The 26,507-nt window shown below is 41.8% G+C and overlaps 3 protein-coding genes across 6 annotated transcripts in view; 2 read left to right on the plus strand and 1 right to left on the minus strand.

Annotated features, from left to right (window-relative positions):
• Window positions 1-3,440: 3,440 nt before the first annotated feature.
• mrpl43 (mitochondrial ribosomal protein L43) lies at window positions 3,441-5,585 on the minus strand. Its single transcript, XM_079372313.1, has 3 exons — window positions 5,358-5,585; window positions 4,810-4,916; window positions 3,441-4,081 (listed from the first exon to the last, which is right to left on the minus strand). The coding sequence occupies exons 1-3, from the start codon at window positions 5,486-5,488 to the stop codon at window positions 3,864-3,866; spliced, it is 456 nt and encodes a 151-aa protein (XP_079228439.1). The 5' UTR covers window positions 5,489-5,585; the 3' UTR covers window positions 3,441-3,863.
• A 10-nt stretch (window positions 5,586-5,595) lies between these two features.
• On the plus strand, window positions 5,596-10,831 carry twnk (twinkle mtDNA helicase). 3 transcript variants are annotated; one of them, XM_079372312.1, is made up of 8 exons: window positions 5,622-5,640; window positions 5,873-5,937; window positions 6,174-6,825; window positions 7,415-8,117; window positions 8,854-9,094; window positions 9,337-9,444; window positions 9,719-9,860; window positions 10,024-10,831. In XM_079372312.1, the coding sequence occupies exons 3-8, from the start codon at window positions 6,199-6,201 to the stop codon at window positions 10,360-10,362; spliced, it is 2,160 nt and encodes a 719-aa protein (XP_079228438.1). In that variant the 5' UTR covers window positions 5,622-5,640; window positions 5,873-5,937; window positions 6,174-6,198; the 3' UTR covers window positions 10,363-10,831. The 3 variants fall into 3 exon arrangements, with proteins under 3 accessions (XP_079228436.1, XP_079228438.1, XP_079228437.1); XM_079372310.1 differs by lacking the exon at window positions 5,873-5,937 and having other exon boundaries at window positions 5,596-5,640; XM_079372311.1 differs by lacking the exon at window positions 5,622-5,640 and having other exon boundaries at window positions 5,662-5,937.
• Window positions 10,832-19,713: 8,882 nt separating this feature from the next.
• Window positions 19,714-26,507, plus strand: part of LOC306817477 (leucine zipper putative tumor suppressor 2 homolog) — a 29,579-nt gene continuing 22,785 nt past the window's right edge. For both annotated transcript variants that reach the window (XM_079334381.1, XM_079334383.1), the window contains exon 1: window positions 19,714-19,941. The gene's annotated coding sequence lies outside the window, so the exon portion shown is untranslated. The remainder of the gene's footprint in view (window positions 19,942-26,507) is intronic.

A 26,507-nucleotide genomic window follows, 5' to 3' on the forward strand; every position in this document is an offset into this window, starting at 1 on the left:
AAGTGTTTTCATTTTAATCTTTTTATATATATATGTATATATATATATGTATATATGTATATATACACACGTTTATACACACGTCATTCAAAATGTGACATCCATTTGTTGGTGGAGCTAAGCATACCATCACACTGTATGCAGATGACTCTCTGTTATACATTGCAGTTCCCAGGAAGAAACACAAGTATCTTTATTGGGCACTGTCATTTTTTTTATTTTTTAAAGGTTTATTTTTGGGCTTTTTTAGCCTTTAATGGACAGGACATGCAGTAAAGTTGTCGCGGGTCGGACGCGAGCCCGGGCCGCCCTCATGAGGACTGTAGCCTCGATACATGGGAGCATGCACAGTACCACTGCGCCGGCACTGTCATGTTTTGAGAAGAACATGATAAGTTTTTAGTCCAAGTTCAAAAAGGGTGAAAGATGATCAAAAACCTGGAAGTCACCATCACCATTTGGTTTGTGGACTTCTGTTCTGATGACGTTCTTGGCTCTCTACTGTTGGCACTATGTATTGGCTTCACTGCATCGCCTTCTTGAGTGCAGTCTTTGGTCCTGGCTGTTTTTGCAGAGAACAGATGACAATACAGCTGCTCCTGTTTGCAAACTCTGATTTGCATGTTTTCAGCTTTATGCTGTCAGCTTTTTTTTTTTTTGCCCTTTCACTTGTGTTTATCCCCCCCCCCCCACACTCACTTTCTGTGATGCTTCTTTTGTTCTCCAGTCTCATCACCTCTGCATGACAGTATCATCTATTAAACCCCACACTCACATCCACACTTTCTCTCGAGGACCCTGCTGAGTTTACAAAAGGTCCTGATGGCCTCTTATCAATTAGAACCAGTTTTCAAAGAGCCCCGCAGTTAATTTCTGTTTTTTGAAAGCACCTCAAAATTAACTGGGTTTTCTGCATTTGTTTATCGCGAGGGACACAGTAATTGCCATTGCCACATTTATAGCTAATGTGAACGAGTTTTATTAAACTAATTTCCAGCGAGACTCAGAGTGAAAAGACATCTGAGTAATTAAATTATATATTTTTGAAATGATCCACGGCTATTTAAGTGTTTGATTCATGCAAGCGTTTCTTTTCATATCATGTGAAATGGAAAATAAATGTTTTTGTTGGCTTACATTTAATTGTAATTTTATAATTGGTACAATATGGTACTGCACTTAACCATGTATTATAGCAAAGCTTCCATAAATAAGCGGCCTCATTCAAAAGTTGGGAGAGAAAAAGCCTAACCTGAATCTGAAACCATTGCTGCTGCTGCTGCTGCTGCTGCTGTTTCATTCCCATGTAAGGACGTTGTGTTTACAATAGACACTGGATCTGCACTGTATATTTAACTATGGACTTGTGGTTCAAATGACTAATTTATTTGCTCTACCTGTTTATTGTTTCTGTACAAAAAAAACCTTTTTTTCTGCATTCACTAACATGACTTACATGCTGCTGTGTCGATATGCACGATACAGTACATTTTGCGTAGATGTATAGATCTCCAGATGTTGGCCAAAGAAAGAGGTGTATTTGCACTGTTACTTTGTCAGTACTTTGTTTAAAGTCATGTAGTTTCCCTTTGTGAATTGTGACACTTTCCATCAAGTTGGTTCTGCATGATTTTTGATGTAGATAATCGAATCTGTGTCGTCTTCTCAGAATTGAACTGACTGATGTCATGTCGTTGCTCCTTGTAGGATAGTTTAAACACCTGAGCTGTTCAAATGGGATTTTTTTCATATTGTCTGTTATGTCTTATTTATTTGAGTTCATTACATTTCCACTTGCTTCCTTGCGGATTAATAAAACACTTTGCATTATGTCCTGCTGCCTGGGGGGAAACGTTGGTGTCAACAGCCCTGAGGGGAAGCCAGGAAATTATATGCAAAACATGTTTGCACCAAACCCTATTCTCCAGATGTCATGATGTTTAGATGTTTTTAGCTTCTGGCAACATGCAAGGCCACTGTCTTCCACTGGGAATGAAGCCCACATCATCCCGGGTTCATTTACATACATACATGACTGACAGAGCTGAGGTACATTTTAACCTTAGAGGGGGATGAATGGCCATTTTCAGAGCAGTGTTCAAGGCAGTAACTTAGCAACAGCTTCTTTATTTAGAGCCTTTAATGTCCTTGTTGGTGTAGCTGTGCCAGGTCCCCTGTGAGGAGAGCACAGTAGTTCTGATATTTAGTACGACTGAAACATTACCATGCAGGAAGTAAGCATGAGACAACAGAAACATGTCGACACCATTAGCATAAAAAGGTGCTTTTCATCAAAACAAGCTAATGTCTAAATCAAGCTTTTGGTCAGTTAAAAAGGTGAAGTCTTCAACTCTGCTTATGTTTCTGTACATTGTTGAGAAGATATTAACTATGAAAACCCTTTGTTAATCATGTACTGACCAATATAACAAGGCTAAACTGTGGATTAGCATACTGTCGCTACAAATGCTGCTAAAAAGTTAATTGGCGAAGAGGATAAAATTACTTCTCAGCTCCAAACAAAACCACATGACTTTCATTAACAGATGGACACAGATGTAGCTTTAGGCTTTACTTTTTTTCTGACTTTCATGATACAAGTTCACAGATAACTTAAACGCTGCATCCTGTTTTTATTAGCTTAGTCGTGACGGACAGCCTCTTGGACCTGAGGCCAACTTAGCAGAAAGTGAAGGAAATCTGTACCAGCATCCTGCTGCTTAACTCAATTGTGTTTCTTGCAAATCAACGTCCTCTGCAGTCATCTCACGTTCCTATTGTTCATACATTTTCACAAATAATAACCAAGCCATTTCCTGTGGCTGGAGTTATATAAATACAGCGTAGAAACCAACAGATTAGAATCCATCAATCATCAGAAACAAGCAATCTGTCCTACAGGCACCTTTCCAGTTCTTTCTAAAACTCTGCTCATTTGTATTCACCTGATGATTACAAGTTGCGGTGAAGAACATAGAGGTCATCTGTTAAGGGGGGAAGCGGGGTCATCTCGTCTGCCTTTGCTGTAAAAATTGTGATGAATTCTGAGTAAGAACTGCGAGTTGTTTCACCAGCATCTGTCTTGTTCAGTTTTGGTTTTTTTGGGGCGGGGGTGAATCACCCACTGGAGGAGTTTTTTTGTCCCCCCCACCGATGAAACAGAGGACGGCCCCGTGCTGAAGGTTAGGACTCGTCCTTCAGGCTATCACACAACCATCTGTCATGTTCATTTAAGATGGATCATTTAAGGACGTGAAAGGTTAAACCTTCAAACCTCAGAATGAAAACATGTACCTTCCTCTAGTCGTGTAAATATAAAAGGTGATCCTGTGCAGTCCTTCGTTGAGGTAAGTGAACTGCAGGTAAATCAAACGTAACATCAGCTTTGCTCTGCTGATCTTCTCCTGACAAGCTGTTCAAACAACTCAAAAGGGAAAATCTAAATTTAAACACCTGAAGCAGCATGTCCACAATTTTTATTTTCATTTCAACTTCTCCCAAGCGCTGCCGCACCTTTTTTACAAAAATCTTCAAATATCCTTGAGATTCAAAACAGTTACTTGCTTTTTTTTTTTTTTTAATAGTTCGAGCTGACAAGTATCTGGAGGATTCTTGTAAAGTCTATTCAAATGTGGCATTCAGAGCTGGAGCCGTGTGCTCTTTCCTGCACAGCTTAAGGGCCATCGGCCCAGACGACAGAAGGGCATAGTAAAAATAAAAACATTCACATCATAGTTAGCAGGATATTTAACAAACATGTTGGGAAATTGTTGCTAATATGATTTATTGTCGAGAACAGACATTTAAAAAAAAAAGACATTTTGCAGGAGGGATGAGATATAAATCTGAAGTTTGGTTAGTCCTTATTGAGAGTCCTGTTTCTGCGGTCTGATGGGGCCGATAGATGGAGGCCGGTTGGTGAATGGGTGCCACTGGCCCTGGATGCTGGGGCTGTCCGTGTGGAAGGGCTTTCGGATGCGGATGATGTCCAGGCCAGACTGACTGGTCAGTTTGGTCAAAAGCTCCGAAATCTGTTGAGATGTTTTGTTTGTGACTATTTCTTCGCTCACGTTGCCGTTCACTAAAGGAAGAGGGGAAAAAGGAAATAAAACCGAGTGTGAGTAAGTTTAAAAAGTGACTCCGTTTCTCTCTGACAAATCTGCTTGTGGTGAAATTAAAGAGCATCGAAAGAGAATCTGGAAAGTGATCCTTAAAAAACAGAGTGATACTGCCCCCTACAGTACTTTGGAATTACAACAAACAAATGACTGTCGTTCACCTCTGTCTTCCTTTCAGAACGTCAGGACACTGCTTAGAGAGCGAAAGAGATGGGAGAGAGGCTTCCCATTTTTCTTTTCACTAACTTTTTTAACTAACTTTTCCTGCAGGTATATTTCTGTAAATCAACTGCTTAAAAATGCAAAACAGCTGGCTCTGTTTTACACAATTTTGTCCAATGAACATCTAGAGCAGGAGTGTCAAACTCCAGTCCTGGAGGGCCGGCTTCCTTAGACTGTTAGACGTCTCCCTGCTTGGACGCAGCTGAATCCAATGAGTGACTCGTTATCAGGCTTCTGCAGAGCTTAATGACAACACATTGGTTTAAAACAGGTGTGTTAGAGCCTTGAGACATCTAAAAGTCTGAGGAAGCCGGCCTTCGAGGACTGGAGTTTGACACCTGTGATCTAGAGATTATGTAGAAAACTTCTGGGGCAGTCACATTTTGTTTAAGGATAAAAACATGTTACAACGAGAAAGTCATATTCAGGTTTCAGACGTCACAAAAAGGAGCATGAAAAAGTTACTCACAGTATTCTGCGACTATTTTGGGTACCCTGCTCGTCTGAGGGGACACGTACACGACGGTTGAAGGGTTTTTCTTGGCATAATCCACCACTCCCTCTTCGATAAACTCCCTGGAAAAAAAGAACAGACGAAAACAAAGATGGTGTGGCTTTGGTTAAAACAGAGTGGAAGGTGTGACAGGGGATCTGTTTCGATTAACAATATCAGTGAGCAATTAATGTTTTCATTTGTTAGGCTGCTGATAGTGAGGGAATGTTGCAAAACAACAGATTTCCTCACAAATGTGTTCACAAAGGTGTCTTATAAAACATATACAAATATTCCCTCGGGATCAATAAAGTATCTATCAATCAATCAATCATCTATCTATTCATATCCAACTCCTGTAGAAAGATGGCTTTAAATATAATCAAGTACTGAGCAGATAAAGACAAACTAAACACAGCATGTGATTGGTTAGCAGAATACAACTATCAACCAATCACAGCCCTCTGTCATATTGACAGCGTCAAATCTGGTCACATTCATCAATTTAAGTGTATTTGTTTTACCTGACTCCTAAAGAGCCCTGCGCCTTTTTGGAGAAGATGATGGAGATCCGTTTGAGCTGACAGACGTAGCGACCGACGCCGTTACGAAGGACACTCTGCAGGAAGCGGCTCGGCGTCCCTCTGGATGTCATCTTCCGGTCTTCAACGTCAACTGACAGCTGGGTGTACAAAATTTATATTATTTTAAAAACGAACAAAAGGCAGTGGGAAAACTATCCAAAGACACGCTGAGGTGCTGCAACACCACACAGAGGACGACTTCACGGGCATGGACGTGAATGTGGTGCGTCGAGGAAAATGTTCCGAAGAGAAACATGTCATCTACGTATCGGTTACAAACAAACAATACTCTCACATAAATCAATCTGTTTAAGTGTTGAATGTGATTTAAATGTTCTAAACAATAATATGGAAGTGAATGACAGTTATAAAAGTGTAATATTAAGCTAACATAATCGCATTTATTAGGGGGTTTTTTTGTCTCGCTGTGTGTTTCACACGGACTTGTTTTGAAGTAACACCGAAAGCCCGGGCCAGGCTGCAGACAGCATGGAGGAGACGCAGGGCGATAACAGAGACAGTAAGCTGGAATTAGACAGTTTTTTTCCTTTATTAAAGATATTCTGTTTCAAGTAGCGACTTTCACATATCTGCTGGATGTTTTTCTCAAGTTGTCAGTGTTCATTAAACAGCAAAGAAAGACCCTTTAATGCTACCCTGTCTGTCCTTACCTTATAGGTCATCTAAGACTGGCTGTCTGTGTGTTTGGTTGTATTTGCTTTTAGTCTGATGTTGATATTTTCCCTTTCGTTGCAGGTCTGATCTCCTAACCAGGTCACAAATGTGGAGGAGCTTGCTGCAGAAGGGTGCTTCCTGCATCCTGCAGGTGGCAGACCACCAGAGAATTCTTCATCAGAGACACTTTTCATCAGTCTGTTTGAGGCTTCCTCTTCACAGACACCCTGAAGCTCCTCCTCGCGTGAAGCTCGGGGAACAAGACTTCCCTCTTGCACCTAGTTGGACTCGGGCTTATAAAAAGGATGCAAAGTCGAGTGTGGAGTTTCCTGTGAGCCCCATCACAGTCACAGACATCAAACAATATCTACGCTCCAAAGACATCTCCTTCTACGATGGCTACAGCTGCCTCCACATCCCGAGCATCTTTGTCGATGCGTCCGAAAGGAAGGACGGCCTCTCCTTGTTCGTGGACAAAACCACCGGACAGTTTCTGTGCAAAGACACGCTGGTGGAAGGGAGCTGGGAGGATCTCCAGGACTGCCTGGAGGTGATGCAGAAGGACGAGCAGGACTCGCTCAGTCCCCGCGTGCTGCTGGGGTATCCAGATAGCGTGGAGGAGCTGGACGAGAGGGAGAGAGAGCTGAGGGAGGTGCAGAGGATCTGGACCAGCTCAGTGCCCTTCGCTGACCTTCCTGAGGACGAGGCTCAGCTGATTAAAACTATGTTCCAGGTACTGTTGAACATTCATTTTTAAAAAGTCTAATAGACACCAGAAAGAATGATAATAACTATGGACTTCTCAAGGTTTTATTAAAGGGGACATGCATTTATTTGAGCCTCTATCAACCCACAAAATGTGAAATAAATCCATCTGGTCTTTTGTTTGTGGTCTGCAGAAGTCTTACCACACAGAGATAAATGCTCTGTTTCACATTTTCTCAACTTGTGATGTCACAGTGGGATTCTGGTGAGAAAATCCCCTCCCCTCTCCACCCGCGGACTCCAACTCCAGCCTTCTGCACGGGTCCACCATTTTTATTTCATCTATCGACAGAAGAGTGATGTCGACCAGGAAAACTCAAGGGGGCGTGGTCATTGCATTTAAAGAGACACAGACACCAAAACAGAGCGTTCTGAGAGAGCTGGTTTCTACAGGGTCACAAACCTCCTCTGCTGCTTGATTCATGTTATATTTAGACCAAAGCACAGATGTTTCATTTAGAGCACAGGGGGACTGTTTGAAAAAGGGGAAAATATGTCCTCTTTAAGCTTTGTATATTGAGGTTTATCTTGTTGTAATAGTTTTTCTTTTCTTCCAGATCACAAAGATCTCTAATGCAACACTAAAGAAGTTCTGTGTTAGACTCTTCAAACCCACAAAGAGTCTGGTTTTCCCCTGGTTTGGTGGACCGGACTCATCCCTGAAGGGGTTGAAGCTCCTCTCCGCCCAAAGCTCGGACTCCGAAAATGTGACTTATAATGAAGCAACAATGCCCAAGTCGAGTTCTTACTACAACCTGTTTGGCCTCCCCCTGGTGGGCCGTATGGACCCGGAGGTTGTTCTGACAGGAAGTGAGCTGGACACTCTGGCTGTGAGTCAAGCCACAGGACTCCCTAGTGTCGCTCTCCCGCGCGGCGTAAGCTGCCTCCCGCCGATCCTGCTGCCTTACCTGGAACAGTTCAAGCGGGTGACGCTGTGGTTGGGAGACGACATCCGCTCCTGGGAGGCGTCAAAGATCTTCTCGCGTAAGCTCGGCCTGAGGCGCTGCTCTCTGGTGCGGCCCGGAGAGTACAGACCGTGTCCCGTGGAGGCGCTGGCCTCGGGGAAGAACTTCAACAACATCATCAAGTCGTCCATCCCAGCCGCTCACAAGTCCATCGTGTCCTTCAAGCAGCTGAGAGAAGACGTGTACGGGGAGCTGATGAACACAGAGCAGGTGGCAGGAGTGAAGTGGGCGAGGTTTCCTGAACTCAACAGGATCCTGAAGGGTCACCGCAAAGGGGAGCTGACAGTCTTTACAGGTACAAGAAAAAGTGACATTTAAAGGCTTCGAATATTTGAAATGTTCCTGGTTGAGTAAAGAACCAGAACAGATTAGCATTTAGCTTCATAAATCAAGTTTTTGTTTGCATTAGATCGTGTGAAAGTAAAAATCTCCTTAAACGAACTCTTAACGCCTTCAGATGGAGTCTACATTGCACCCTCATTCTCTACAGTAGCCCAGAATGGCCAAAATCAAACGCCGACCTGAGAAATGCACCGCCCTGATTTTCATGAGTTTTGCAGTCAGGGAAAAGTTTGGGAAGGGAAGGCGATGATCAGTTTAGTGCAATCTGCAGTGTAACCACTAGATGGTGCTAAAATCTGCATATTGATCCTTTGAGACTTAGAAATACATTTTGAGCTTTATGGAATAAACTTTAAAGCAGCACAGATAAGTATTTATTTTATTTAACAGAACATCAAATTGCCTGCATAATTTAAAGGAGGACACATTTTATAAGTGTCCAATTAACCATCTCAGTTTTTGGTTGCAGATGGCACTAAACTGATCACACTTGACAGATAACCTTTAGCGTCTTCAGATGATTTTCTTATGTTTATGCATTTTACCTGTAATGGGACCATCCACAACATCAAACATAATCATGTCATTTAACAGCTAGTTCTCATATGAAGTCATGTGGTGGATTAGATTTAGCATTCACCCTCTCAGCACATTTGATCTGCTCATGCGTTTGTGTCTGTGTGTACCAGGTCCTACAGGCAGCGGTAAGACCACCTTCATCAGTGAGTTCACTCTGGACCTCTGCATGCAGGGAGTGAACACGTTATGGGGCAGCTTTGAGATCAACAACGTGCGTCTGGCTAAGATCATGCTGACGCAGTTTGCCATGCAGAGGCTGGAGGAAAACCTGGAGCAGTACGACTTCTGGGCAGACAAGTTCGAAGAGCTGCCCCTTTACTTTATGACCTTCCACGGGCAGCAAAACATCAAGTAAGTCCAAATCAGGGATGAGAGGAATCCAGCCATCTTCTCTTATGGTTGTATCACAGCATTCATCTTTTTCAATTCCCAGTATGTTAATGTTACATCTTACATTTAATGGGTTCAGTCATTTATCTTTATGACTGAAGTAGTCGCAAGATTATGCAAATTTGTCAGCTGCAGTATAACACGATTTTACAACTCACATGTAGAGTATTTTTAACCCGGCACTCCTCCTACCTGTTGTGCAGGACAGTGCTGGACACGATGCAACACGCTGTCTACCTGTATGATATCAACCACGTCGTTATTGACAACCTGCAGTTCATGATGGGTCAGGAAAACCTCTCCGTGGACAAGTGAGTGGAGAAAAAAAAAATGCATACGATTTTCAGGACAGTGTCCGTGACATATATGAGACTGTGGCTCAGTTGGGTTAGAGAGTTTTGCTCTCCAGCTCCTGCAGCCACACGTCGATGTGTCCCTGAGCACTTAACCCCAAAATGCTTCCAGCTACGTTGGCGGCATTTGAATGTGTATTAATGGAACTGGTTGAGTCTGTATGCTATACAAGCTCGAGTGCAGTTCACATTTACATATAGATGAAAATAAGTGGTGCTTCTTGTGCTCCAGGTTTGCAGTCCAGGACCACATCATCGGAGCTTTCAGAAAGTTTGCGACAAACAGCAGCTGCCACGTCACTCTGATCATTCACCCGAGGAAGGAGGAGGACGACAGAGAACTGCAAACAGCATCAATATTTGGTTCAGCGAAGGTAAGGCTTGTTCTTCACTCAACAGTACTGTTCACAACAGGCTGCTTTTTCTATGCTCATGAGCTTTATTTAGCTTTAACAAACAAAAATAAACTTGCAAATAGAGATACAAACTTCCTGACCCTCTTTAACAAGCTCCACCTTCATCCCTGACTTCCCCCAGGCCAGTCAAGAAGCCGACAACGTCCTCATCCTGCAGGAGAAGAAGCTGGTGACGTGTCCCGGCCGCAGGTCGCTGCAGGTGACCAAGAATCGCTTTGACGGCGACGTGGGCATCTTCCCGCTGGATTTCATCAAGTCCTCGCTCACTTTCTCCTCCCCCAAGGGCAAACACAAGCTGAGGAAGGTCACCGGCAAAGCAGAGAACGACGAGGCCGAGCAGGCGGAGGAGGCGCCGAAGATGGAGGTGGTTAAAAAGGAAAAAGCAGCCAAACCAGCAAAAACTCAGAAAGCTAATAAGAATCCTGCAGCTGGAAATGACATCATGCAGAAGAAAAAATAATGCAAAGACTGTTGTCATAGTGTGTTACTGTATGTTCTTCCGCTTCAACTCTTCAATATGATGGCTGGAAACAGAAGGAAGCAGGTCGAGAGATGACATCCAGAACACAAGATTCAACTGACCTAAAGAAAACATACATCTTAGAGTTCATGAAATAATAGCTTGGATTATAATTCAGAATAAAACATTCAGTTAATAATCCGGGAAAGTTTAGATAGCCAAAAAATATTTTTCTACCAACCATAATGTGAACTAATGATTTCAAGTGTTTTATATTCTCCTCCTACAGTTTGTAAGCTTCACACTATTCTCCGTTAAACATGAAACGCTACTGTAATCATTTCAACAACCTCACACTGTCTGCATGAGAGGATGATGTTAACTCTGACATATTACCATTATGTGTTTTCTACTGACTTCTTTTCTACAAGTTGTTGAATGAGTTTTTTAAATAAAATGTGAATTAAGACGCCTTGTTGTGTTTTTCTGTGTGGTCAGCAGGGGGCAGTGTGTGACTAGCATGTCCGTAAAGTCTCATGTCGAAGCAGATAAAAATGCATCCACATTAAATATTGACATTTAAAAATGGCGGACCTCTAAAGGTGATGTGAAGCACCTGCTTGTTTCTTCCTTTTCAGAGGCCGACAGAGCCGGTATCCAGGCTCACAGTACACGATGCATTATTTCGACTGAGTGACTTTGAAAAAATGCAAACGTGTCTAAAAACATCTCCGTATGAATATTTGATAGGTGACGTCACAGACAGGACGGACAGGTGTGGGGTTACAGGTGTAGAATCAGCAGCTTTTAGAGGAGTCGTTTCACCATAGTGACTGAAAACTCTGTGATCTCACGTTCTTGATGCAGGAAGAATGGTTCAGTGTAGGACTGTGAAAGTGTTAAAGGGCCTGTGAGGATTTTTAAGGCCTGTATCCACAGAGTCATTTTCGTCTCCCCCTGGGAGTCAGGCTCATTAAACAAGTAATGACCTCTGCACGCTGCTGAATTCCTGTCAGCACAGAAACCACCTTACCAAACATGATGACTCACAAGTCCCTATATCTTACTTTACATTCACATGTTTTTGTTTTCTATGTCAGACTTGACGATTAGCCAATCTAATATAGATTTTACAAACCATCATTCCATGTTTACATATAAAACAAAACAACTGAAGTTTATAGTCCTTCAAACTACATTTGTGTTGACTCTTAAGTCAATGTTGCTGAAACAGATATCTTATCATTTGTTTTTATTTCCTAAATTCATGCGTTAGACGTTGCACAGCCAGGAAAAATTTCATCCAACTTTTTTTTTCCATGCAGGGTTTTTTTTTCTCCAACACCCACTAAAAGAATTTGATGCACAGAATATGTGGATGTCCCCTTTAAAAAAAAAAAAAGTTCTTTCATTGTTCACCGAAGTGCAGAGTTCAGTCTGAAGCCTCTCTGTCTGTTTTCCTCTGAGATCTGGCTCCGTCTCACAGACCGGTCCGGGAAGCTCCTGGCACCAGAATCACTTTACACATGGTATGTGGACCCCCGAGCTCCTCTGTTAGCTGACACTGTAAAATATTGTTGTAAGCTGTGGGAATAATCCATGTGTATTTTTGATGAACGTAAATGACCGCAGGTGAGACGGCAGGAGGGAGACACTTCCTGGATGATTGTGCTGGTTTGAGTTTCATCCTTTTTGCCCTCATTTCTTTTTCTCAGAACTCTCGTTTAACGCCCAGTGTTTTCCTGTGAATGTTTGACTGCTACAGTACACACTGCTTTCAGTAATGACTCCAGGCTGTGTGTTGGATGGGCCTGCGTGTCCTCTGGACCGTGTGGGTGTGGGATATGGCTGCTGACTCTGAGGCCTCTGAATGGGGCTCTTTGTGTTTCAAAGCACTGCTGTGTCCAGATGATGGCTGCAATGTCGCCTACCAGATTCCATAAAGAGGGAAAAACACTTAAACATTGGGTGGAATTACTCTGACATAAATGTGTGCAGATGCTCATGCTTGCAAAGTTGCACAGAACTTTCTCCCTGTAGCTGTCAGCCATACTTTAAATCATTACTCAACGTCTTCCAAACAAATCTTTAAGGGTAGTTTCTGACGTTTTACATTTTTCTGAAAAACAGGTGGACAGACGAGATGAAATGCTGTCACGTCTTTATCACAGTGCTGCTAATCGTTGTGTTTGTTTTGAGTAGTTTGCCCACTCGAGTTTTGCATGCCTATTCAAATAGCTGCCATCTGGAGAGGAGAGGAGATGAAACAACTTTCAGCTCTTAATCATTAAAGAAACAAATTGTGCAAAGACCAAAAGAATTCCTTTTAATCAAAAACACAAACATTTAAGAGGGATGTGATTCAAATGAGCCGAGGAAAAGATGTTTCAGCTGCACATAAATCATCTCTTGTGCAGTATTTGACCTAAAATCCCCTGAAAACATCGTAATCACATGTCACACGAAACAGTAAACCATTTCATAAACAAGGAAGATTCCAGGCATATGAACAATGGGAAAAGAAATGAAGTGGAGGCTCCGGCTGCTCGGAGCTCAGCTGATGATGGGAAGCATGAACGCATGACATGCATCCATAGCTCTGCCGCCCATTAGCTGCCCTTCATTAAGCAAATATTTGACCGAGGCTGAAGGTAATTCCAAGACCTTCATCTGAGTTTATCAGCTTGGGGGATGGGACTCTACTCAACGTCCAGGATGGAATAAAGGATCCTTTATTTGATGCAACAATTGACGACTTTGTTATTAGGCTATCTCACTTTGTGTCTTTTTGTTGAAATGTATTATTATTCAGTTATTTGTATTAGTTTTTTCACATTAAGTTCACAATCACAGTTGTAGGATACTCCAACATTAATATTGGCCAAAAACACAGGATTATTATGAAGCGTTTAATTCCATAAATAAAGATCAGCAGCAAAACTACAGATAAGACATTTAAAGAAAAAGAGCGAGAGAAAGAGATTCAGTAGAGTATCATAAGAGGGATGAGATTATAAACCACCCTATTGAGCTGCTATACACAGTGAAGTGTAAACAAATTCGGCCAACATGATTGTGGACCAAATAGCTTCACCTACATAAACAGATCATGGTTGAAAGCTCTGGAACAACAACAAAAAGTGTGGGACTGACTAAAAGTGTGTTTTGTCCGCTGCTCTGTAAGGTCAAGAAAGAAGAGTCACGCTCAGTGAAGTGTTCATATGTGCTCAGTCAAAGTGTTGATTCATCTGTGTGCATGCTTGTTGAACCAGTTTGGTAGCGTTAAACAGCAAAACAACAATTAAAAATAGAGTCGGGGGTCGTCCTCATCTGTGTAGCTCACTGAGCTGTATATACAGTAGTTTAGTTTATTAGTTGAGCTGTCAGGGACCTTGTACATAAACTACAATGATTTCCCCGAGAGAAGATGCTTCATACCAGATTATAGCAGTTTGCTAATTTCCATCTGCAATCCCCGGGCAGGTCAACATAGAATACATATATAAAACAATAAAACATAGATTCATATCACAATACACGCACGCTAAGACTCTATACATAAACTACATTTGAAATAATATTAGCAGCATCAGAGTTAAAATAATGAATACTAATAGGAAACACTTGCAGGAAAATGAACCTAATGCAAGCATGATTGTTTATCTACAATCCATTTCTTGATGTGTTGTGAAAACGGATGGAATTCACTGTATGTACTTTTGCATTTTCAAACTTTTTCGAACATTCTGGCACTCTGTTTTGATTCTGTTAGATCATCTCCATATTTAGCCGCTTAAAGAGAGAGTAAGAATATTCATGACCCAGACTGACATTAAAATAGAAAGTGTGACAGAACATGCTGCGAGAACATTGAGAGCACGCAGAGGGACGGCGAGAATGTAGAGCAAGTTCATCAGCACACTGTGACTTTAAACGTTACAATCTCTCCTTTTTCTAACAAGCACAGAAACTTTTCTTATCCCTCGAACTGGTAAAACTGGGACCTTTTGTTTCCAACAGGAACATTGCAGTGTCCTTGGGTGCAATGAGTCTACATAAAAGGAGCCTGAACGCTTCATAAATATCTCAATTATCATAAAAATGTTTGCTCATTGTGTGAAACTTGAATGCATACACTACTGTACTCTTTCATGAGTGTAAACAAATCCCATTAACAGTCAAAATTGTGACTTCAAAGTCTGGTTCTTTTAATTCTCTGTGCCAATGAGCTCCATTGTTGGCAAAAGAAAAGATCCCAAACACATGACAAAGGGGCACAGTTGCTGCAGTTAGTTTTTTTTAGACACACACACTGTTCTGCAAGAGTAAAAAAAATCTACAACTGAAAACAGTTCTCAACAAATGCAGTATTTATTGTAGTCCTGTTTGAGTAAAATAAACTGAAAAACTACATTTCCCATCAGTTAAAACTTTAACCACAAGCAAACAGATCATTTCAAGGGATTCCTACGTCCTTCTCAACAAGAAGTTCAAACTACGTGTTGCTCTAACAGTGATTATAATGCCGACAGCTTTTTTTCTGCTCTTGAACTCAGGGTCTCAATCTATTCAGTTCTCTTCCTAAAAAAACGGGATGGCCTGTGAGTCACAAAAAAGAAAAAAACTGTATTGAGCGGGAGCTTGACCCCCCTTTGAGAAAATACCTGCAGCGCTTTACGTCTCTGTGGGAGGCAGGCAGAGTGGTTTCCCCTCCAAATAAATAAAGGTCACCCAGCATGGAGTTCGCCCACCTTGCCCTCTAGTTTAATCTCCCTCAGTCCAGCCTCTCTCGAGAAACCGTGTGCTCATGTCTCAAATCCTGAACTGTCATGGGGCATTAGCAACAGACCTTAAACTGACCATCTAGAGCCTGTTCTGTAAACACCTTGCCGTCTCAGTGTGCTCCACTGACCACATCCTGCCGGGGAAAGCTTCAGAGAGACACCAGCTTGCCTGGGGCTTATGCAAGAACACGATCTGTCCAAAGAGAACGCTGAGGGGCTTAATCTGCGCTGGCACTAGCCTGGCAAATGCCCTGAGGGGGACTGGAGAGGGTGCATCATTTTTTTCTTTGCAGTTTTGGCTTCTGGAAAAAATCATAGCGCGTAAATGAAGGGTCAGGTGGGGGGTGATAATAAGAACATAATTGCAATGGTGAGCACAAAGTGGAGTAAGGAGAGCTTTGAGGTGCAGCGCTCTTTGCTTTTAATGAGTGGAGGGCCTCATTCCTCTCAGGCAAGTAGGTCAGATTTAGCGTCCTACACACCAGGGGGATAAGTGAGGCTCCTGGCAGGGCTCCAGCACCTCTCCCAACATTTCTTTCAAAGAGCTAGAAGGACAGAGGAGATGGAGACAGCGTTCACACAGCCAACACAGGCATACTCCTCAGCCTGGCCAAAGAAAATGCCCCATTCACTCTGCAAATTAGCCGTCTGCATGGCCACCTTCAAATGAGGCCCCTCTCTGCTTAATCCCCTCAGACTGTGTGCACACACTCACCGTCTGCTTCGCAAGCCAGAGCCAGTGATCGCCCAGTGCAGCAGTTAATTGATGCATTATCGGCCTAAGCATGGTACAGTTAATCTGCTAATCTAACAGTGCAGTATCTTTCAATAGATACATATAAATAAAGCCAAGAACTTGCCACTATTGAACGACATAACATTTATTCTAAGTGATGGACCAAAAAAAGGGGGACAATAAATCAAATCTAATCAATAATTCTCTTTGATTGTGTTTGAAGTGATTGCATATTTAATTAAGCTACTCAATTAGGAATTAAACATTTGATAATGGGGATTTAAAGTGAGTGGAACTATTGAGTAAATGACAAAGCAGTTCCCCAGTCTTGGTGATACACAGATTAGATGGCAGAGGGAGTTTTTGGCACCTTGTAGCTCCTGCCAATCACGACAAAAGAAGCCAGATTCCTGCAGAAATAAAGAACCAACATGGAGCTCCTCCATTTAAGTGACAAGTTCGGACAACATTATAGAAGTTATAGTATCTAGATCTGCAGAAATACTTCACGAAACACTTTAATATCTGTCTGTTTGAGATTAGGGAGGACAAAAGGGACACATTACTGATTCGTTTGTTATTCATAGACATCTGGACATTCAGTATGATTCATAATCCACTTGTCTTGTCCTGGAATAGAATAACAATGAGAAACATACGCTTTGTTAAGCTGATAAAAAAAACTCTTGAATTACAAAGCTGACTCTGCAACTTCAATGGAAAAGCAGTTGATATTGTAACAGGTGTCCCTGGCATGTTTAGTTATTTTCCTGTCAGTGCTGTTACATGTCCTGGACTGGAGCACAACAAGTATCCAGTTATTTAGAAAATGTACTTTTAGGCATCCTGTCTTCCCACACTAAAACTCTCCTTTTAACAGTAAACACCGGTCAGCCGGTCGAAGAAACTATAGCAGAAGAGAGTCACATGTTTGTACTGATGTGACTTCAGTTCGACCATAAACGAGTAGTATGGACATACTCTTCATGGTTTGTGAAATAGATTTGCTGCCGGTGAAATATTTCGACAGTTGATTTTCAGGGCCACCGTAAGTCTCGTGAGTTGATGGAATATTTTGTATTCAACCTACCTCGACTCATGTAACCTCTGTTTTTTTTTTTTTTTTTCAGTTCCTCTTCCGCTGCTTGCGTCAGCTATGATATTCTGCCTTTCATAAAGGATCAACTCTTCTCCAGTTTGTCCTGAGTCACGGTGCCAGGGGGGCAGGTCAGAGAGCAGAAAGAACACGATACATGGTTTGTTTTGTTTGTCTCCTGCAGCAGTGTGCTTGGGTTCAGGTGTCAGCAGGTCATTCCCCTTCTTTTCTCCAACTTACCATTCATGCAATTTGCTCATAGTTGAACCTCTCTCCTTTTTGCTGAGTGTGGCTTTCGGCTAGCTTCTATTTGGCTTACTGCAGGAGATTTTCAAGGTGACTTCTTACATCTTACTTTGTAGTTTGAATATTTTATATTGTCTTTTATCTTGCTGACAGTATATTTATTTATTTATATATATATATATAATCATTTTAATTTCAAACTGCAGACACTGTCATGCTGAGTGGGGTCTTTTGAATACAGCTCAAGGAAAAAGACATGCGAGCAAAGGGAGTTTGATGGACGTCTTACAAGAAATACTGTAGAGCATGTAATTCAAATGCAGAGTGCACCAATGGGAATATCGAATAAGTACATGATGCATTATACAGCAGCTGGGAAAACCCTTACAAAATACATTTTCATGGCTTTATCGGCCCTCAGCCAATGCATCTGAATGGAAAGTACTGCAGTTTCAAATGCAGGAAATGGACTCTCAAATAGCAAAGATCTGGGGGCCATTTCTGCGTGAAATGAATTGCAGCGTCATTGACCAATTACTTTCCCCCAATTATCTCTATCCGGCATGTTTATGGATAAAATGAGCTCAAAGTGGACGCTGAGGGGAGGTCATTATCAGCCGACACAACATAATTGCAGATCGCCTGGCTGCTTTGGGTAAAGATAGGCATCATGGGTATGCACAAACCAGGAGCAGAGAGCATACTGGGACACAATGTCCCCTCGCTCAAGGGCCAAGAGCAGACTGAGAGGTTTGATTTGGAGAGTCATTATCGACAGACACGCAGCATTCAAACCACACGCAATTATCAATTACTGTAACAACTCGTCTCGAATTCACTAGGGGCTAGATCTCCCATTCCCATCAGCCACAAATGCAGGAGGACCAACAGCTTCACAAAGCTGCTAAATTCCATGAATTCAATGTCCGAACAAGTGATGTTTAACTCTTTGCAAATCAGGGAAATGTGCAACACAGGCAAAGTGAATACGTCTGAAGTAAACAAGCAGGAGTGCTGGTGTGGGTTTGTGCTGAAACAACTTTGTTAGCAGTTGCCTAAAGGTGCAGAAGGTATGGATTTAATGTAATTGTGTAGTTCTTGTAACCTCAAGTGGCAACTTCAGGTTTTGAAAAATGAATCCAGTGTGCAAGGGCAAAAACTGCAGTACCTCAAGTGTCCACTGGAGGCTTCCTGTAAAAGCCCCATAAAGTCACATACATATTTACAGCACAGCTAAACACTTTACAGCCTGGTTGAAAACGTGATTGTGCTGTGATTAGGATTCAGATGAAATCCTCTGTCTTTACTGGCACGACAGTGTGACTAAAGTACACCGATGTTTTATGTATGTAGGACTGGAAGGTCAATCAGAGTTCAACCTTTTTAAAGATGAGCAAACAGGGAGCTTCGTGTCTCATTTTCTTTGCAAAAGAAAACATGGTTTCTGTGGGACTGCGTAGCCTTGTTTTACTCCTCTGGAGCTGAAAGACTCGTCTAAGAGGGTTGAGGTTAGTCAGGTATGACCTCGTTCTACATATTTAGCATACAGAGTCAGGAACCAGTTGTGCTGGAACAGACTGAATCTAGGCTACTCTGTATTCATAACAAACCTTTTATAAGGCAGGTCGTTGGACTGTAAAACTGTAATAAATCTAATCATATCTGATAAGAACATGGTGTGTCTGTATTGCTTTTGGTATTTAGCTCTTTTATTATGTATCGTTTAATTACAATAAGTTCTTCAAGCCCAAGAGAATGTCTTTCTGCTTTAGGGCAGTTTGTGAGCAAAGTGTTCAAGTATGGGGTTTGTAGGGTAAGGGAATGGTGTGTGTGTGTGTGTGTGTGTGTGTGTGTGTGTGTGAGAGAGAGAGAGAGAGAGAGAGGGAGAGAGAGCGAGAGCGAGAGAGAGAAATCCAGGTGCTTGGAGCGCGTCTCTGACAGGAAGTCACCAACTAGATGTTGACAAAATAAAAGCATGCAATTTTGAATCACCAATAAAGACGTCGTTCAAGGGGCAATGTTAGCTCCCCCACCTAAAGTATAGATATTATTTAATGGGTATTTCAATGACACGATGCAACTGGAAGACTGGAAGGTTTTTTTTCCGACAGATCTGTTAATATACTGGCTTTAAGAATATTCAACAGCGACCTTTATAACTGGTATTTTTACAACTTAAGTGTTGCTTTGAGGCATTGTGTTGTACTAATATTTATGTTTCACTCATGCATCATGTGGAATCAATGACCATTTACTCCCTCCAAGGTGAATTATTGAGATATAATCCCTCTACTCAAAGTTTATATATATATATATATTCTCGTAATCCTTGACATGTTTTACCTTTCTAACGAAAGACAAAACATGATATGGAAAATGTAAATTCTAATGTTTAATTTCTCAAGCAATTTAAGGGTTAACGATTAAAAGAGGGGGGGTTGAATTTATTATACCTTATTTTGGAAATAATTAACCGGATGCAGTTTTAATTCTTTTAGCTAGCTTATCGCCTATCTCTGAACACACGAGCGCCTCCTGTTCAGCTCCCTTACAGCAACAAACGAGCTCTTATGGGTTGGACGAAATGTAGACTGGAGACAGAGAGACATTAAACATGTCTTTCCTCAACATGCAGACTTGTTAAGTTTCTGTGGATAAGAGGACTTTACACGGACACCAAAGCCTCGTCTGTCCCGAGTCCACTCCAACGTTGCATGGTAAGTTAAGCTTTTAATGGATTCATACTGTAACTATCACACAAAAATAACGTAAACTTTACATGCCTTCTCAGTGTTGCAGCTGTTTAACTGCATATATGTGTTCTGGAAGTTTACACATGCTTAAAAGTAAGGTGACAAAAACAATCCATCAGTACAGGTGTGTGAAAGTCAAAAGAAATTAATTATTCAGAGGTTTTTTTCTCTCTCATTGTTCAAACTCAGAGGAGGAAGTGTAGTTTAGTTTTTCCCCTTAAAACATTCTTCTACAATAATGATATAAAACGACATAATGTGATTCTTTTTGGCCACGTTAGATCTCTCTTTTAATCTTATCAGAGCTCTCAGCTTGAGTTGGTTCAGTCATAACAAAGTGCCTCCCACAGAAACTACAGCCGGACTCATTTCCTGCTCGGACCTCAGCTTCAGTCCAGATACATCAATAAACAATTTCCCTTTAAAAAGACTCACCCTCCTTTTCCTCCAAAAGAAATCCATACTGCTCCTATCTTATCTTTTTTATTTATTTATTTTTTTTTTACACACACGTCTGGATATGTACAGCTCTGAAAGAATAAGACATTATTACTTTTCAATATGTTTGTTGTCTTTAATCAACATAAATCACATTTTGGACACTTAAAAAGAAAGATGCCACTGATTTCGGACTCAGAAATGTTCCTGTTTAAGGGAAGTTTGTTCAGGGTGGGTCGGCTTGTTTTGCTGGAAATCACACATTTTAACCTCGTAAAAACGAAAGGCCCTTTCTCCCCAATAAATCTCTGACTTTGTAAATGAGAAAAATGCCAAAATAGAGGTTTATGTCCTTCTGATCTGTCAGAAAGTATGAACACACGAACCAGATTTTAAAAAAATATTTTTTGGTGCAGGAACTCACAAGACTCAGACATATTCCCCCCGTTGTCGATGGACTCATGTCGAATGTGACATCAGTGACAACACAGCACAGTTCATGATCTGTGTATCGTCGCTCGTGCGTAAGAACAAGTGTTTCCCCCTCCACAGTGGACGACATGCCTTCGGGTAAAGCAGCAGTATGTGAATTCTTCAAATGAATTGCATTCTTCATCTAATGCTGTCTGAAACCACTTTTGGCCCGACACAGAGGAACTTCAACAGTGCCAGGTGCGCTGTGAGAGCACACTTTGGTAACCACGAGAAACAAGAGGACGTCGTCAAAAGTTTGCTGACTGCCAGTGCATGTAAATGGGATTTCTATTAGGGGGATTTATGGGCACGAGAGCTCGACTCGGTGGTGCATTTCAAACCACAATAATCCCCATGTGTGCTCATTTAAGTAAGAAAAGACTGCATCCTTATGCATAAACAAATCCCATACTCTCAATATAACAACACCATGACAAAGCACCGACTAAATATGAAGCAGGAGATCTCGATGAGCTCATCTCCTCCAACCCTCCACCATGTTGTATTCAAGTTTCCACAGCTTGAGCACACGCAGAGGTCAAACCTCTGCTATCTTGCAGAGGACGGCCGCGTGTGCCGTCACAGTGGAAGGCCTCGCTGTGTTTGCGTTGATAATTTATTTATTGATTTTTATTAGCACATGGCAAGACTCCTTAAGAGGAACTGCTGTGTCAGCATATCGGGGTGTTATCAGCCGTGTAGAGACTACAGAGCGTCCACGCTCCGCCTCTGACATGACGAGAATATTTATAACCCTGCATGTTTATGGATGGGTTGGTTGCATTTATCTCGTTTAAGTTCAGTAATCAAATCAGCTTTTTGGATCCATGCCCTTTGGGGTTCAGCTTATTACTGTAGTTTTACTGCAGAGGAAGATTTCTTTTTTATTGCAAAAGTATTTCTCTCTAAGGTGGACCGATGAATATGATTCTAAATCTCTCACTAAAGGAGAAAAAGACTTGATTCAGATATTTGGTTGTGACCTAAAAGTGATACGCTACTTTTTAAAGAATCTCAGCTTAGCAGATATAAAAATGCATCCTACGTTTTCAGTCATTTCACAAACACTCTTATCTGCTTAATACGAACGTCGTAAATCGACAACTTCATACAAACGTGTAAAGAAAGATGTCTGGAGCAAAATTCTCCATCTCCTTAATGCGTGTGAGCGAACAAAATAAACACGGTTCACTCTCCCGCTCACTATGCTCTACCTGTGAAAGGCGTCTGATACAACTTTCACAACAGCATCCTAGACTCTTGTCCTCTGTCGCCCCCTGGTGGTGGAATGAACGTCCAAACTCAATTCGTTCTGCACCTTTAAGAAAAAGCTAAAGACCCAGCTCTTTCATGAACCCTTAGTTAGAGATTTTGTTATACTATTGATGATGATGATGATGGTTTTGTTTGATAACGAGGTCTTTACTGGTTCGAGCTCTGAAGAACAGTGGTCAGTGTTGTGCTCTGCCTGTCAGCACCTGTGAGTCCTATCTGATGGTCGTTTGCACTTACTGACAGTGTTTCCTCTTTTCTCGATCCTTGTTCGTGTTGTTCTCACTCTCTGGTCCCTTCGGATAGAAGCGTCCGCTAAGGGACTTGTAGAATTGTAATAGATAGTTAAATAACGCTTAATAGACGTTTTGACACTTTTTATTTCCAGGCACATTTTACCAACCCATTGAAAACGTCTCTGCGACCCACTTTTGGGTCCTGACCCCCCAGTTGAGAACCACTGTTCTACAGAACCGAAGAATTGTTAATACTTTGGTTATTTACAGACTGAACCCATCAAAAGGCAACTGAAAGGTATACAGGTTATTATTTTGGACTGACCATCATCATCATCATCATCATCATCATCATCATCATCTTTCGTCTTTGTCTTTTGAGCCCGTGTGCCGTTGGAGTTGACACACCTGAGACGGGATCTGTGGACTGCTCCCTCTCCGTGTCCTCTGATTCATGATGGCAAATATGTACATACTCGTCTGGCCCTGAGCTGAGGCCTTCATCATCAAAGGGGGGTTTTCAGAGGAAGCTCTTTGTCTTGTGCTCAGTTCTGAAGCAGCTGTCAGAGCGAGGCTTTGCATGAAGTTTTCTAACGCCGTAAGTTGTCACGAAAGAGAAACTTCGCTGTGAAAGCGTTTTTTTTTTTTTTTTTTTTTTTTTTTTTTTTTTTTTCATCTTGGCTGTCAGCACATTTATTTCTGCTCTCATGCATGTACCACAGGTCTGTATAGGGGACAGCCAGCCTCAAGTGGCCATCTGAAGAACTGCAGCTTTTAAAGGTCCTCCTGGATCGGCCTGTAGGTTTCAGCTTGGACAGAAACCTCTGCTGTGTTTGTAAGAGACACCTCACAGGTTGTGTTAGTCATGACTTTTGAATGAACCGTTTGTACTCATTAACACACCCTCTAGTTAGACTGCTAGTTAGTGAATGAAATGAACAGGAATGCCGGTGTGATTAATAATGAGTCTACATAATGGATGTTTTCTGTTAAACCTCTTGCAGCCCTGCAGCTTTGGATTTTGCCCTTGAGCTGATTTCACAGAAGGTCAAGTCCCGCCATTCTTTGTTGTTTGGTTACACAAACCGTGTCCTTGAGGACGGAGACACTTGAGATGACAAAGCAACGGGGGGGGGGGGGGGGGGGGGGGGTGTCGTCGCCGCCGCTGTCAGGCATCACCGGCACTGTGTTGTGTTTTTAATTCCTCCCGAGGGTTCGTCCTCTCTGGCGGGAGTATTTGACGGGTCTCTCTGTTTGTGTTGACTTTGCCCTCCTGTCACTCGTTGCTTACTTTAACTAGCGATGCCGTACTCGTTCCCACACCACAGGATTTAAAAACAGCTTGAAGTAATGACTTTGGGACTCTAAGCGGCTTTTCAAACAATGTAATGTGACGCAATGAGCTCCGGGCTTCTGTGTCTGTTTGGTCTTCAGACACAGAGTTGAACACATCATTTATTACAGACAACTCTTAAGACCCTAAAATGAAACCTTTAAAGCTCCTCAACATGTGCTGTGCTGAAGGACGATGTTGCTGTCAGTTGGTCTTTGTGTTGGGATTACATGGTGCAAGTGAGCTGATGAAACTGAAGATGCAAACACATGCAGTTTGTTGACAAAACACAGTGAGCTCTGTTGGCCCTCTCAGTCAGTCGTCCTGTTCCTCCATCTGTTTTGGACACCAAGTAGGTCGTACTTTTATGTCTTGTCATGCAGCTCACATCAGATTTAGTTTTTCGATCATAAAAATCAAGTTTTTTTTTTAAAATTTATTTATTTTTAGTAAACACAGTTTAGCTTTTTGTCTGCTGGGAACATCATCCTGCATGTAAAATGTTCTTCTTACCTTGTCAACAAGAGAACGCCGATAAAAGTTTTCACTCTCTGAATAATAACATACGCATCAAGATTACACTTATTTTAAGTGTTGATTTAGTTTTATTCTTGGATCTGAACACTTAAGAAAAGTTCTCGTACAAATTATGGATTTTACAAACAAGAGGGTCAGTGAGGAGAAATCCTGAACCCGTCATCTGTAACACAGCCCGGGTCGTCGAACCACTAAACAAACATTTAAAGCCGCCCTGAAGAGTTTTCTTTCAAACAAACACAGTCATGTTTACATTCACTGTTTCCCACCAATACACCGTGTGTGTGTGTGCGTGTTTTCTCTTAAGACCTCACAAATCTATTAGAAACATTTCTCTTTTTTTTTTTTATAATCAAACTTGATCTCAGCTCATTTTTAAAAAAAGTGTTGTTTATACCATCCAGCAGTCTCCTCCCTCCACCCGCTCGCTCCTGTCCAAGTTCAGATTTTAAAATCGTCTCGTGTTTAAGCCAGCTCTGAGTTTTGGGCACAGCTGGACTGCACAGCTGTCTCAGGGCAATCAGAGGAAGGGGGGTTTGGACTTTCAGAGACTCCTGGATCCTGAGCTTGGGAACAGCCAGGACTCTGCTCATCTCTTTTTTTTTTTTTTGTTTTGGTCTAATCTCCAGCCGGCCTGCCTTGATGTCCTGACCTGAGCAGGTGACGTCTGTGATTATGTTGAAAGAATATTGAGGATTGGAAGTATTAAGAGGATTTAGCAGTAGATATATGAGACGCACACACACACACACACACACACACACACACTTCCATTTACTGTCACCTCTTCTCCCGGTGATTTTACTTGACGCCCAGTTTCGATGTCAAAAGACAATCCATATTTGAAAATGTCAGACTGAGTCATGCCAGACCTCCGCCTGGTGTTCTTCCAACGATCCAGCCAAACCTTTTTCCTTTTCAGACAGCTCACTGGAAACCGGTTCCACTTTGAATCCAAGTCTGTTCAAATTTCTGCTGCTTATTTTCCGTCATCTCAACACAGAAATCAATACATGTACACTGTATGGACTAACCATGGTAGAATTTGGTTCAGTGACATAAACAGCGAGAGGTGATAACGATGCATTCACATGCTTCAAGACTTGTCCGATTTCTAGGGATAGAAAATCTTTTTTTGGGCCATGTTTGCCTGTTTTGGATCGGACAGCCAATAAGAGACAGGAACTGCCGGGTGGAGAGAGTTGGAGATAATGATAGTGATACTTTTTTTTTTTTTTTTAAATGGCCGCCTTTCAAAACCCCCAAGGAAACCTTACAAGCAGAGTTAAAAAGATAACAATATATAAACATAGCATTACAAGCAGGGAAACAACAAACAATATAAACTATAAAAAAATAGAAATTTAAAGGCGGTAATTAACGGTTTAGCTTAACAAATTTAAAACAAAAGCTTTGCAGTGAAATGACATAGAGCAAAGGACCGGGGTTAGGTTTCAGCCTCAGTACACGGGGCGCACAACAAAACCGCGAGGCCATCCGATGCCTCCCATAAAGTCATTTTCACGTCTTTTGTGTGATCATGAGCTTTAGGTTTTAGGCTGTCATATGTTGCAAAGTAAAGAGATTAATAAGAAGACATAACTAACAGGAAATAAGTTCATTTGGATGCATTCATATTTTACCAGCTCTTTAACTCTTTGCTCTTTGTTTTGGATGCATATTTTTAATTTTAATTTTAATTTTTCTTCTGCCCTCCTGCTTTTCTGCTGTAACGCTGTAAATGTCTCATGAGATGAATAAAGGTTTATCTTATCGTATAAGAGGACTGGCACTACAGTGACTGTCTCCATCTACTTTGGCATTTGAAGAGTTGGACTCGATGCAGTGTGACCCCAGCTTTGTGTCGAGAGGATGACACACAGCTGTGTCATCATTTTGCCCTTCAGCCCACCAGGCCGAATCTTGCTCCTAAAAAAAACCCCCAAAAAACAGATTACTCATAACGTTCAGAAAAGTCCCGGCTGTTTCAAAACTGAATATGGGGAAAAGTGGAAATGACACAACCGGTGTTTTTTCTTTAAAAAATGTTTTAACAGTTCAGTGTTTGTCACATGAAAACTAATGACTAAGTTTATATTCAAAGTTCTGTTTGGGCTGTCCGTCACTGCTGCTCTTCTACGACCTCATTCTTCCCCCGGAGAATCGACTCCACGTTGCTGCGTCCTTCCCTCCGGGGAATAAGTCCCAAGAATCTGCTGCACGGCTGATTGGATTTGCGG

The sequence above is a fragment of the Symphodus melops genome (genome assembly GCF_947650265.1).
Source record: "Symphodus melops genome assembly, chromosome: 21".
Lineage (NCBI taxonomy): Eukaryota > Metazoa > Chordata > Actinopteri > Labriformes > Labridae > Symphodus > Symphodus melops.

What these genes read in the sequence shown, in the direction of transcription:
- mrpl43 (XM_079372313.1), bottom strand. Translation starts at nt 5,488, where the DNA reads ATGACATCCAGAGGGACGCCGAGCCGCTTCCTGCAGAGTGTCCTTCGT. An exon ending in CAGGGCTCTTTAGGAGTCAG is followed by an intron (nt 4,917 to 5,357) that starts GTAAAACAAATA and finishes CTTTTTTTCCAG; the next exon opens with GGAGTTTATCGAAGAGGGAG. An exon ending in CAAAATAGTCGCAGAATACT is followed by an intron (nt 4,082 to 4,809) that starts GTGAGTAACTTT and finishes CTCTTCCTTTAG; the next exon opens with TGAACGGCAACGTGAGCGAA.
- twnk (XM_079372310.1), top strand. An exon ending in TGATTAAAACTATGTTCCAG is followed by an intron (nt 6,826 to 7,414) that starts GTACTGTTGAAC and finishes CTTTTCTTCCAG; the next exon opens with ATCACAAAGATCTCTAATGC. An exon ending in GAAAACCTCTCCGTGGACAA is followed by an intron (nt 9,445 to 9,718) that starts GTGAGTGGAGAA and finishes CTTGTGCTCCAG; the next exon opens with GTTTGCAGTCCAGGACCACA.